General features: G+C 43.1%; 3 protein-coding genes across 5 annotated transcripts; 1 reads left to right on the top strand and 2 right to left on the bottom strand.

Annotated features, from left to right (window-relative positions):
• Nucleotides 1-485: 485 nt before the first annotated feature.
• On the bottom strand, nucleotides 486-2,007 carry LOC121690221 (protein C-ets-1-like). Its single transcript, XM_042070652.1, has 3 exons — nucleotides 1,928-2,007; nucleotides 1,523-1,642; nucleotides 486-763 (listed from the first exon to the last, which is right to left on the bottom strand). The coding sequence occupies exons 2-3, from the start codon at nucleotides 1,638-1,640 to the stop codon at nucleotides 486-488; spliced, it is 396 nt and encodes a 131-aa protein (XP_041926586.1). The 5' UTR covers nucleotides 1,641-1,642; nucleotides 1,928-2,007.
• A 986-nt stretch (nucleotides 2,008-2,993) lies between these two features.
• LOC121689632 (zinc finger protein 316-like) lies at nucleotides 2,994-7,716 on the bottom strand. 3 transcript variants are annotated; one of them, XM_042069609.1, is made up of 4 exons: nucleotides 7,548-7,716; nucleotides 6,711-7,200; nucleotides 6,296-6,622; nucleotides 2,994-6,148 (listed from the first exon to the last, which is right to left on the bottom strand). In XM_042069609.1, exons 2-4 carry the CDS (start codon nucleotides 7,090-7,092, stop codon nucleotides 5,541-5,543), a joined length of 1,317 nt encoding a protein of 438 aa, XP_041925543.1. In that variant the 5' UTR covers nucleotides 7,093-7,200; nucleotides 7,548-7,716; the 3' UTR covers nucleotides 2,994-5,540. The 3 variants fall into 3 exon arrangements, with proteins under 3 accessions (XP_041925543.1, XP_041925541.1, XP_041925542.1); XM_042069607.1 differs by having other exon boundaries at nucleotides 6,711-7,716; XM_042069608.1 differs by having other exon boundaries at nucleotides 6,296-6,619; nucleotides 6,711-7,716.
• A 3,284-nt stretch (nucleotides 7,717-11,000) lies between these two features.
• On the top strand, nucleotides 11,001-13,615 carry sst5 (somatostatin 5). The gene is made up of 2 exons (XM_042069610.1): nucleotides 11,001-11,634; nucleotides 12,549-13,615. Exons 1-2 carry the CDS (start codon nucleotides 11,491-11,493, stop codon nucleotides 12,735-12,737), a joined length of 333 nt encoding a protein of 110 aa, XP_041925544.1. The 5' UTR covers nucleotides 11,001-11,490; the 3' UTR covers nucleotides 12,738-13,615.
• The last annotated feature ends 93 nt before the right edge of the window (nucleotides 13,616-13,708 follow it).

Raw genomic sequence — 13,708 nt, 5'->3', positions numbered from 1 at the left:
ATAAATATCCACCTAAACATGAAAAAAATGGCATAAGGTTTAAGATCTGTGGTCACTGTGTAAATCCTTGAGTTAAGCTTGTGATTGTAATTTGTGGTGCAATATAAAAACAATTTTACTCACCTATGCTGCATTGTGATTGGCTGAAGGGGGATGATAGGCAAATATATTGGCTTTGGTCAGGTTCACATTCTGTATTACACACATAGAACTAGAGTTAACAGAAGCAGTCATATAACTACATACAGTCACAGATGATCAGTGGAAGGTAAATCATTAAATTATAGTAAATGACAGCTGAATCTGATTATTTCTTTGTTTGCTCACAACACATACAGTATCTCCATGTTAAAGTCATCCAGTTGGGCCTGCACAATCAGGTGCTTCACAGCGGTAGGATAATAGACTATTAAAGTACTGAAAGTATAAAAGTAATGAAAGCAGACTGGAGCTTGCAGGATTTAATAAGTGCAAAAAAAAAACGTCTAACATTTCTCTCTGTCCATTTTGACTCTGGCAAAGACAAAGCAGGTGTCGAAACTTATCTCCATGTGTTTACCTTTGTGCATGGTTTCCAGGTGCTCCCACAAGATTTCTCCTGCGGTGCAGTCAGAGATCAGAGCCAAGAAGCCCTCTCTGTCCAGGCTGCAAAGCTCACATCCTCGAATGCCCCGCAAATCCATCCCCAGGCTTTGCAGGCCGAACTCAGCCTGGCACCAGTCTAACCAGTGGTCAACATGCCACTCTGACCACAAGCTGGGGTCTTCCATAGAAAAAAGAAAAGTTGTTGAATTTATTACGTTACAAACTAACTTATATTCCGAAGGAACAGTTTGCACAAAAATTAGAAAAGGTCTCTCTTCAACATCATTGACTTAGACCTCTCAAATGAAGGATCGTGAATGACATTCATTTAGCACTTTTCTTGACTCCCAAATGACTCATTGTGGAGGACCTCTCCTTTGTCACCCCAGAAAGTTTACAAAGTTTTGGTAGTCATAGTGGCAAAATGAAAGGAATGTATTCTAATGGCATGAAGAATAGTAGATTTTTGTTGCTGTTTTGTTACTGCTAATTTACTTATTCCTTTAGTGTTCAACAACTGATAAGCTCTACCACACTTCACCTGTGCACAAGTTGAGGCTAAGTGTAGAAGTCAATGGTCATCCATGGACATAACTATCTTTAACAAATATAGCGCTTATTACCTAGCCTTATCACCTTATTACCATTCCTTATTACACTTAAATACCTTACAAAAACACTGACATATTGACAAATATGCTGCAAGCAGAACTATACACTACTCCATACCCAAATAAATGTGCTGCAAGCAGAACTATACACTACTCCATCCCCAAATAAATGTGCTGCAAGCAGAACTATAAACAACTCCATCCCCAAATAAATGTGCTGCAAGCAGAACTATACACTACTCCATCCCCAAATAATTATAAAGGCGTATCAGTCCCCTGGGCAGGTGGTTCTATCTCAGAGATACAAAGACGCTGCGGAACCGTACCCCTGGGGAACCGCAGACGGCTCCTCTCCTGAGTGAAGCCGGCGAAACTGGCCCTCACTGCCTGGGTCAGAACCTCTTTACTGGTGGGGGTGAGAGGAGGCACCTCCAGAGGATCCATCTCTGACAACGAACGAACGAACAAATAAACGACAGAATGACAGACAGGAATAAAGAAATACAGAATTAAAGAAATAAAGTCAGAACCTTGCTGATTAGATACAAAATAATAGATGATACTACATGTTATTTAACTATCAAATTATGAAAAACATTATTCATTTGTGGTGGTATGCAGTGTCCTACTCTTTCTAAGCGTTTCAGGGATATATTCCTGAACTTGTATAATGTATCCTCCTTCTGTGGTTACATTTGGTTTGTATCCAATCTTTTGTCAAGTCCACTCACATTTGCTTAGGTATACACATAGACAGTCCTGCATTGCTGAAATCAAACACAAACGCTAAATCACATGTTGAATATCTCAGAGAGACTAAGAAATAGGTAACAACCACTAGTTGTGAAGTAATATGACATCTTACCATACGAGTTCCAATCCATCCTGAGCATTAAAGCAAGCGAGTAAATAGAAGGTAGATACACATTAATGTGTCGAAAAGGGGTGGGGAGGATAGGAGTTTTAATATAGCCCTGGGAGAGAAGGAGGGAGGTTGAGATGGATACCTATCAATCATCAGGCCATAGGGCGGGGGAAGAAGGGACCTCAACCAATCATTTCGAAGAATGGAGTGTGAAATGTATAGCAAACCAAGCCTGTAAAACATTTCAAGAATGACATGATGCATGTAAAACCAGAAATGCTCAAGTTAAAATTATCATGTATTAGAATTGAGGAAACATTTTGTTGACCGACATAGGATGAGTTTAAAAGTTTAAAGCTCTACATCTTTAGAAAAGGGGGAAACTGTCCCTGGATCAGGATTTCCTTCCAGGATCGCTGGGGGCTCACGGACACAATGGGCACTTCTCTTTAGAACTGATCTACCAAAGTCGATGTTCTCTTAACATGCAAGGGTGTTTTGTTGATTTGTGTGATGTCAGTCAACACTTTACTGGATATAATTATAAAGGGTTCCCTCATCTTGTGGCAAATCCATCCCAAAACACACTCACTCACACACACACTGTGCTGGCTTAACATGTTACTTACATCACAGTGCCCTTCTTAATCTCAGTGTTTCAGGAGTGTGTGTGCAGAGAGAGAGAAAGAGAGGGAGAGAGAGAGAGAGGAGAGAGAGAAAGAGAGGGAGGGGGAGGGTTTAGAGCTGGTATTGAGCATCTATCTGAGTGTTCATAGGGGGCGGCTACACTAATCCACAGGACTGTCCTGCTACTGAGGCGCTCAGAACCAGGAGATCCAACTAGAACATTAATGCCATCTATCTGGATAAGGATATGACTTGCAAGGGTTTGGTATGGATCAGTTAATAAGGAAGTAAATAAAGACATAGTCTGACAGAGGTTAAGACTTTATTCTATTACCAATGTCCAAACAATGACAGTTATGATTGTGTTTCAAGGGAATACAAAACAATAGTAGCACATTTAGTTTGTCATGAAGTTAAACCAAGTTTAGAAAATGTACAAACAACAAATAAAACCCTCCCGACTCCCGACCCAAGTCCCTGGGTTTATGCCGCATGATGCAAGGCAATATCAATGCAAACTTGAGTGTATTATGGAGGTCAAAGCCACCTATAGTGTTCAATCGGTTACGACCTAAGTGACATTATGTGCACAGGGAATACCGTGTTATTCAATTAATTTCACAGATGCAGTATTTGCACATAAAAACTCTAAACCACAAATCTGTGTTTTAGGAGTGAAAGTTGGTGTGTGAAGTCATATGGCTTCCAGGGCTTTGTGATATACTCCCCAGGTGTCCTAATCAGCATATTCAGAGAATGGGCCCTGCTGGTGCTGGTGCCCCCATGAGATGTATTGTGACACAAAAAAAAGCCAATCTTTCACCCCTTCAGTGATTCCACTAACTGCCATCTGCTTAATATCTAGCCTCAAGCCATTTAGGAATTTACCGTTGGTAAAAAGTCATATATTGAGTATTTCTAAATAACAAAATTTAATTAGTAACCATCAAGTCATAAGTTCAAGGGTAAAATACACTGGGGATTGTTTAAATAAATGGTCATATAGGGTCTGCATTACACAAGTTATTGTCTTACTGCACTTGCTCAGTTTATTGCAGAGAGGACTGCTTGCTTACACACAGGCCTCTACTTAAACAACTTGGCGAACTTAAGGATGGTTGACAGGCACATCTGTGATAAGCCCATGTAAGGATTTTAAGCACCATTCAAAATGCTGAGGTCTGTTTGTTTCTATTTCAGTGTGAGCAAAAAAAGGACATTGTTAGTTGAAGTCTTTCTAATCCTGCACTTCTTTAAATATATTGTTAGAAATGTGGAGTTTATCCTGTGTGACGAAGACAAGACATTACAATCCATCATTTCCATATTGCATGGATGGGAGTGCATTGCTCATATACTCTTGGTTATTGGTGTGCGTGATGCTAGACATGACCTGACCTTCTCTGCCTAGCTTGAAACGATGTCTTCAACCACCTCTCTCCCTCAGTGCACTTTGGCTAGGGTCACACCACAGGTCTTTTCAGGTTTTTGCTCATATTCGACTTTGTTGTGTGGCTGTTCACATTGTTTTCATTAAATGTGGCCAATATCAGATTCCTACCTGAGTGTGGACTGCATGCACAGAACAACGAACGAACACACATACAGCACACCATAGGCCTATTGACTACCTTTGTATCCACTGAGTGTATAACCCACACCAGAGCCATAGAAAGAAAGAGTTGCGACATTCTTTGATGTCGCCGCCACGCGATCAAAAGTCCCAAAAAACGTGTGCCGAATGGCTGTAATGCAGGAGGGTGGGATGCATTTCTGGATGCTGGAGGGTGTAATCTAGTTATTCATAGACAACTGACCAAGTGATTGGCCTGTTTTCAGTTCCGAAACTTCCATAACCCGGAAACTGCCATGGAAAAGCGCTGCCATCTCTCTATTATGGGAGTGTCGCTCGAATTCTAATGAATGTCGATCAAAAACGTAAAAGTCAGATGAATTCCGATGTTCAGACTACACGTCGCACTACAAAATATTAGACCTGTGTCGGATTTTAAGCCACATATGGAAATGGCCCCAATCACGACTGAAAAAGGTCGATTTCATGTGATTTGTGCTGTTCACACTGTTTCACGTGAGACAATCAGATTTGGCCTGGTAGTGTGACACTAGCCTTTGTTATCCATCATTCTAATGGGAAGCGCCCGAGAGGAACCTCTCAAGGCCACCACTGAACCCGCAAATTGTTCATCTGAGAACAAGCAATTTTCTCTATTTGTGAACTCTTCCAAAGGTACAGGTTTTCTCACCAAAGGCTTGACTGAAAACACACACACACACACACACACACACACACTTAAATGAATGTTTTGGGAAAGTCTGTATTCTCAACATTGTGGTATTGTCATTTCCACTTAACATAAAGCGCAGTCTATGGACCGCACTCTGTGAAAAGTTGTATTTGTTCACTGAAAATGTATTGAACTATTCTGATGAGCTAGTTAGAACAGCAAAAGCATTAAAGTCTGACGTTGACAACAGTTGAGTGAGTGCCCCTACACACCACCAGCTGGCTCATAAAAAAGGGAACCGACTGATTTTTTCATTCACTTCAGTTGTCAAGCATGTGTTTGTTTTTACCAAATTGCCCCAAACTGGAAGAGGCTCAGTTAAAAAGGCCGGTTCAACCACTTTGAACACTGACCTGCAGATGGCACCATCCACCTTACTGTTTCCACTTTGCATGAGTTTGACCCTGACAGCATCTGTCTAAACTTTCAGCCCAAACTCTCACATCTGTTCACTCACTATCTACTCCAGCACAATGCACTGACCACCTGTAACCAAGCTACTGAAGACCAAGATCAACGTTCAGGACGTTACTGTCTCACGCTTGTTTATTGTCCCATCACTGCCTGAGTCTGTCGGTTGTGTAGCCGCTGGTGGAAGCGCAGCCCGCCGCTGTTCCTGAAGGACATGCCGCACTGGCTACACACGTAGGGCTTCTCGCCCGTGTGGATGCGGAAATGGCGCGTGAGCGCCCCCGAGTGGCGGAAGCGCACGCCGCACGCCGAGCACGTGTAAGGCCGCTCGCCCGTGTGGATGCGCAGGTGCGTCTTCAGGTTCTCCATGCGGTTGAAGTCGCGGCCGCACTCGCCGCAGTGGTACGGGCTGCGCCCCGGCGGGAACTTCTGCTGCTTGGGCGGCCGGCCGCCAGGACGCGGCCCCGCGCTGTTGGCCGGCTTGGAGCGGTGGTGCTGGCTTTGGTGCCGCCGCAGGTCGCTGGGCCGCTGAAAAGGCCGGCTGCAGATCTTGCAGACGTGCTGCTTGTAGGAAGGAGGCAGCGCGGGGAGGTTGGGCCTGACGGGAACGCTGTAGTTCTGAGGGACCGCAAGGGGCAGTGGAACAGGGTCGCTGGGCTGGTACATACCGGGGAACACAGGCAGAGTGCCCACTGACGAGGAGCTCATCTCAGTAGCCTGCATGGTGACTGCCATTGGGTGGGCTGAGGACACAAATGGTATTAGTTAGTATGGCAACTCCTAGCTAATCAAATCAAAAATGTACACCACTACTTATATTAAGGATAGAGACCAGAAAAGGAAATTAAATGCTATCTGGCACCCTCACTGTGACTATTTCTGTCTCTTACCCAGGGCATGGCTGCCGTCTTGGCTGAGTGTGTTGGCCTCACACCCGGGCAGGCCCAGGGGATCCGGTCTCCAGTCCTCCAGCATCTTAGACTGGGCCAGTGAGAAGCCGTCATCGGGACCCTCACCCACATCATCAAAACCAAGCTGGGAGTCAGAGCCCGAGACAGAACCAGAGGCACGGCCCAAATCTGGTTTCTCCTCTTTCACTTGAACTTCTGCTGAGGATTCATATGACACATCCTCCTCATGTGGATCTGATTGGTCATAGTGATCTACCATTTTCTCATTTGGTAAGCATGGAGCCAGTGAATGCTGTTTCATATCTGCTAAAGTTAGAAAGGACAGGAAAAAACGGTTAACAACACAAACAATAGCTACACACTTTCTGACTATTTATATGTATTTGATTCCTACCTTTTTCCATGATTGCAACAGGGACTAATTCCTCACTCGGTGTCGGGTTCAGGGTTTGTGAGCACACTCTGCCGTCCTCACAGATCTCACTGAAAGTACCGTCGAGGCGTTCACAGCTCGCCTCGGCCTCGACAATTAGATAATCACACTTTTTCTTTACAGAGACACTCACAGAGGTCTTTGCTAGATCCTCGCTGTTTCTGACGTGGTTTTCAGCTTTAAGTCTGTCGTTATTGTGCGGGCTATCTGGTTGGCTCGAATGACTGACTGATAACGGGACTTGACCATCTCCTGCTGCGCACAAACGTGCTGAATCCAATTCTTTCTCAGCTGACTCCAGGCGCAATTTCAGAGACTTATTCTCACGCAGCGTTTCGTGCATTTGGTCGCGCACATCGCCAAAGGCTTGTCCCACTAGTTTGCTGACCTCTCGCACAGCTATCTCCACAGCCACCTCAAAAGCGCCGTGGATCGTGGCAGCAAGTTCGTCCTGAAAAGACATGGAAATATCGCTGCTCAAAACCAACCCAGACGAACTCTGGGCAGCAGCCATGGTTTCACGGTCTCTTTTGCTCCCGATTGTGGTTTTAAAGCGCGGTTTCATCCTCAATGAACTCGTATGACAAGCTCTCGAAAGAGGAAACGTATAGAATTCCTACTGATTCCTGCTTTTTACACAATAAACAAAATGGTAACAATAACGTTATAGTTATCGTCGTATCTGTAACAATACTTTCATTTCATTAGCCTAGCAGTAGTAGTACTATGACTGGACTGGACTGGGTAACAGTTAATTAGCAGCGCATCATAATCAATAAGCCAGCTCCTGCTTCTTACTAACACCTCTCAAAACAATGTCGGTACTAAAATCATTTTCAATCTACACTCTGTTGCGTTGTCGTCCGTGTTCTCGTGGACCAAACAGAAAATTGAGAAAATTAGTTTAGGGGCTGTATGAACGTGTCCTCCATGGTTTGTTTACAAAGACAGTCCGTGACTACTTCCGTTTTCCGGTTGCAAGTAGTGGCAAATCACTGTTCGCGATATTTTCAAGTGAAGGCCATGTGAAATGTATAAAACATGTTTTATGAAATGTCGTTGGGGAAAAAACTATACAATGCATTACTTAACCTGTCTTTGATTAATCAACAGCCATGTTTTCTGGATTTAACACAGATTAAATCACTACAATCTTGATATTATAGCACAATCTACAATCTAAATTACTAGGCCTACAATATATAAAGCACAATGTAAAATCTACACAATTACACTCTTTATAGCCCAATCTACAATCTACAAATTACTACAATCGTTATCCTATAGTTTAATACATGGCTGACAACGCGGATCAGTTTACGCATGTCAAAATGAGCGCTCTGTCAAATTGGCGCCCCCTTGTGGCGAACTGTATATTTGCAATGTCTATGATGCTTGAATTTGGGGTCACAAAATAACAGTCATATAATGAACATTTTGGGGAAATGGATCAAAGCTATGAGTAAGATGCGTGAACCGTGTAATTACTTCACAGTACCTCTTTTTCCTGAATCATTTTGGTATTACAATGAATTTCCGTCCCTGTAGAGATTAATAAACCCCTAGCAGTTGAAGAGGAAGGAAATAGAAGGCATATAGCCTATGCCTGTATTCAAATTTAGATGTTTTTCCTTCCACTCCACCTTTTTCACAGTTTCACAGTTGTTGACACTCTGCAAACACACGTTTTTATGCTTTGGATGTTTCCCTGAGTGCAAGACAAGACGTTGACACTGATGACTACGCTCTCACACTAAGAGATGATAATGTAACGTGCCAAGCGAGTTTGACTGTTCGGTTACTGACGTAAAAGGACCATAATGCTGTGCGAGCACGCACATGATGCTTTTTGTTTATAAGGTGTTAATTCACTGTTTACTTGGATGTCAAGTACAGCATGTTAGTAATATCAGCCGTAAGCTGAGGGTGACTTGTGCCTTAAGATGTGTGTTCATTCAGTGCCACCCTTTCCCGCTGTTTTGTGCCAGGGTATAAAAACCCTATGCCGCCTTGGCATGGGGGTCAGTCGGTTTTGTTGAGTGTTTCTGTCTGCCCAGAGTAAGACAGAGTGCTTCTGTCTGCACCCCATGTGGGGCCGCCTGAAATTTAAATGGGGTCGGCTGAGATACTGGGTCTCTCACAATTGAACAGTACTTTGCATAAAAATATACATAAATTAAACTCAAAATAAAATGATTAAAAACCCCATGATATCCAAGTTAAGTAACAGATCCTTCATTACAATCTAGTTAAAAAAAAATAAACTTAGACAGCTCGCATGATATGTTTGATTGACGGAATTATGCTTGATCAATGTTTGAAACAAAGTAGCAAAACAACCAGGCACGCAAGGACATTTGGGGAAAGTCAAAGTACCGCTCTCGTCTGGATGTTGCAGCAGAGATGAGTTGAGCTATCTCTCGCAATATGTGAATGATTGTGGTCGCCAACGTTTTGTGACATCAAAATAGGGTCACTTGCCAAAAAAGGTTGGGAACCACTGCATTAAACACTATAAGTTATAATGCAACTTGGTATTACCAGGTCCCTCGGTCTGGCTATATTATCCAGGTATATAACACATCAAATACAACATATAACACATTAGAACACATCAAATGTAATCTTGTTTGCTACTCAGAAGACTACATTTGGTGTGCACACTGCTGTGTGTGTATGTAGGCTCAAGGGTTATTGTTAGATGAGTTTTGGTCTATAGTCTTATGCATTCTGGTCTTGTGAGAGATATGCATTTGACCAAAGGGATTAGTGCACCTTTGTTCCAACACTGGCTCTCATGTCATGTCATGTCAAGCAGCCAGTGAACTGAAATAGTCTTCTCCCTCTCACACACATAATTCACATAACACAAGACTTTTACAAAAACAATTATTACTGCTGTTTTCAAAGCAGTCATTGTTTTGACTCCTGAAATCACCAAGACCAGCAGAACCACAACGCAAAACAAACACACACACATCATCCCGGACATCTCCTAGACTTCCGCAAACAAGCCATCACACACTCCCTTCATGCTCGATTCATCAGAAGCCCTGTCAGAAGCTATGATAAGGCTCTATGAAAGGAGTGACCTTTTTAATGAGTCATTCTTCATTATGGCCTGGGATATGGTGAATGGAGCTGACGGGAGCGATTGAAAGACCCAGTGTATTTCGGCACCCAGTATTTAGGTGCCCAGCATGATGCCCGCAGGGTCGACCTGCCTGCCCCTTATCTGGAAATGTTAATGAGTGCACGGGGCAGCGTGCGGGTCTGAGGAAGCGCAGCGAGATGTTCGCCATCGCCCTGCAGGTGGCCGGAGATGGTTAGCAGGAGAGAAAGGTCACCTTGTCACCTGCCCACCCCCCCATTTCCCCACCACCATTCCACCGGTGACTAACCCATCCTACACACGGTTATAGTTTCCAGTTGTCTTGGGACATGGGTAATAACAGTCACCCCTTTTGTTTCAAACTCCTCGGTAGTGCTGGACGGGACGCTGTGTTCAATAACTCCAACGGAGTACTGAGTAGTAACTAGTGGCTGTATAGAGAGTCACCATCTAGGTCTCAGTTTGATTGTGATGTGTTTGGGCATGTGAAAAGGTGCTGGTGGTAGGGACACTCCGGGGCAGATGAGCCAATTAACATTTGAGTCACTTCTTGTCATCCACAGCTTGCCACTGTGCACAGAACGTGGAGAGAGAGAGAGAGAGAGAGAGTATGAGAGAGAGTGTGTGAGAGAGAGGAATGTGCTAAATGGCTGCCAGTGCTTTAATCACAAGTGAGGTGCCTTTAGTGTTAATTTAGTCAGACGTCAGCACTGTCACACCACCATGGGAAGATGTACAGACAGAGTTCATTGACGAGCCCCAGGTTACTCATTTCATGTAGTCATAGTAGAACTATGTAGTCAGTGTACAGTAAGCACCTGATTTTGTGATGCCAGATAGAATAAGAAAAGAAGACTAGTCAATTGACAATTGAAAGTGAAGAGATATAGTACTGTATATGCCACAAATTGACAGTCAGATTGGGATTCAAAAATGTGTCTTAGAATTTTCTTGTGAAATGATTTGGGTAGAACTACAAAAAGTGATTCAGCTGATATCAGGTGCTTTCCCCTTCTCTTGGTCAACAGGAAATAAGGCTGTGTTGCGAAACTGATGACAACCAAAAACTGGTGGGACCTCTTTTCTAACATTTGTTTTGATTAAGCCGATTGAAGCATAGACCTATTTCTAGTTAACTCACACAGATATGGGAAATGGGTCTTCAGTAGATTCAGGAGCTTTAATGAATGCACAACACCCCTATTCCATGTAACAGCTTGAACTGAAGTAACTCAGTTGAAACCAAATGTGTTATTCTTAACATCTTAACATCTCTTAAATTGCAACAGAAGCAGTTATGAAGCCTGTTGCACCAGCTGTGACAACTCCTCAGAAGCACCTCACTCAACCTAACACACAAACACACACACACTCGCACACACATGCACGCACACACACACACACACACACACACACACACACACACTCACTGAACTCAAACACACAGCCCCCATCATCATGTCCTACGTATTCTCCAGTGAACCAATCAAAGCCCCGAACCTCACACATAGGGGGTGTATATATATTCCATGCCTATTGGTTCTCCACACAGACCACTCTCAAAAGGCGACGACACCTGCTGTCACTCTCCGGACTTGACCAAGCTTGACCAGCCGCCCGCCCCGAGCCATGCTCTGCTCCCAGCTCCAGCTCCTGCTCGTGTCCCTGTGCACCTCCGCACTCCTGGGTGGGACCAGCGCCGCGCCACAGAGGGACGTCCTGGAGCAGCTGCTCAGAAACAACGGCCATGGCAAGGACCCCGACCTCAGTGAGGTGAGGAGGATGAAGAGTATGATGATGATGATGATGATGAGGATGGTTAAGTTAAAGGATGGGTGTCTGGGATGGTGGAGGAAGGAGAGAAAGACGGTTATAAGGATGGAGGAGGAAGGAGAGAAGGAAGGTTATAAAAAAGTTGTAGTGGTGTCTTAAACACATATTATGTTGGCGTAGGTCATTGTAGTACATTGCTCTTCATCATATCATCACCATCTCATACAAGCATTAAGAATGCACATAAACAGTGTACACACTGGGTGCATAAAGAATAAGTGGGAGAGAGATTCTATTGGTATCTGTGCTGGAATTAAGGGCTGTGATGACAGAGATGTGATAGGTTCCGAGCAGTCTTGAGCCTTGAGAATATGAGCATTGTCTTGAGCCTTGAGAATATGAGCATATATCAGCATTGACATGAACATGATGTTGAAACAGATATAGCTGGAAAAAACACTATTTTCAAGTGCGACTGTAATTGGTATGCCAAGCAGCAGCACCATGGAGCAACAACATGATGATCAGTTCAATGTAATTAAAATTGGCAACAAACCTAATAATAATAATACTCTACCATCGCCATTTGTTGATTACATCTTATTCAGAAATTATACAATAGCAAAAACATATATTTTTAAAATATATATTATAAAATATATATTATAATAAAAGAAACATTTTAAATCATAATATTTAATATTTATATTACTTATATTAATTATATTTAAAATTGTATATTATTATTTATATTTATTATTATTTTATTATTAGCATTTGTTATAATTGTCACTAATCTATTTCTAATAATGTCACCATTACTGTTGCTATTGCAGTAGAATGGTAAGTTGCAGTTGTACCTTGCTTTTGGGTCACCCCGTTTAACATGTACCTGCCCTCCCGTCTGGCCCCAGGATGCAGCCGAGATGCTACGGCTGAGGATCCTGGCTGACCTAATGTCCGAGGGGGAAGACGAAAACCTCCTCCCGGACCGAGGTCCACAGGGCGGCCGCGACCAGGTGCTGCGGCAGCTCCCCAACTCCCAGCGGGAGCGCAAGGCGGGCTGCCGGAACTTCTACTGGAAGACTTTCACGTCCTGCTAGCCAAGGGACAGCATGGAGAGCTACGCAGCTCCCAGTTCAAGAGGGGTGGGGTGGTGGGCAGGGGACAGAATAATTTGTTGGTAGATTTAAGGTGATTAAATCTCACTGCTCCATTCATACTCATACACTGAATGTCACTGTCTGTCACTATTTACTCACAAGGTCACTTTTTATGACTATGCTGTACATGTACCTGATAACATTAGTATCACTAAAAGTGAGTTTGAACAATTGCAATGGTGATAAAATGCACAAATGAGAGGTATGAATGTCAGTGTACATGAAGATCTCTAGTCCCTTGAAAGATGCCAGATATTTACTGGTATGTTTGACCCTACTGGATCCCTCAGTAGTTGATGTGGCGGCAAAAAGAGCTTAAATCATGGAAAAGACGACGGAGTTTGAATGTATTGCTTAGCTTTCGACCTAAGCACAATGAAGTATTGGGTTTGTGCAGCTGAATGTGTGTGTGTTAGTTTGTGTAGGTGTGTTTGAGTCTTGGATTGTGAGAGGCCACTGACAGACACTTCTCACCAATATTTTCATTAAAAGTCAAGAGTGTTTGTATATGCCTCGGGCCCTTTCCTTGGTGGTGGTAGCAGTGGCGTGTGTGAGTGTTGTGTGTCTGTGTTCGCACATTTTCTTTTTCTTTTCTCACTTCAAAATACTGTATGTCTCTGAAAGGGAAACTTAGCACACACACTTTGCTTCTGCCAAATGTGTAGAACATATATAAAAGAAGAGTTAATTTGCAGAAACAAATACTCTAAGCGCCAGTTTAATGAATTTTCATAAACCATTTTCATGGTGGATTTCAGGTAATATCAAACAAACTGAAGTTGGGCTCTTTTAATTAGATTTATTTTTAGTTAATCAAAATAGCCCAGATTCAGTTTGATTGATATTACTTGAAATGCACAATAATGCACAATAAATAACTTGATCTGTTAAAAAAGGATACATGTTTTTGC

Source organism: Alosa sapidissima, chromosome 18 (genome assembly GCF_018492685.1).
Source record: "Alosa sapidissima isolate fAloSap1 chromosome 18, fAloSap1.pri, whole genome shotgun sequence".
Classification (NCBI taxonomy): domain Eukaryota; kingdom Metazoa; phylum Chordata; class Actinopteri; order Clupeiformes; family Clupeidae; genus Alosa; species Alosa sapidissima.
The sequence above is the reverse complement of the archived record's forward strand: the minus strand, read 5'-3'. Positions and strand labels throughout refer to the sequence as shown.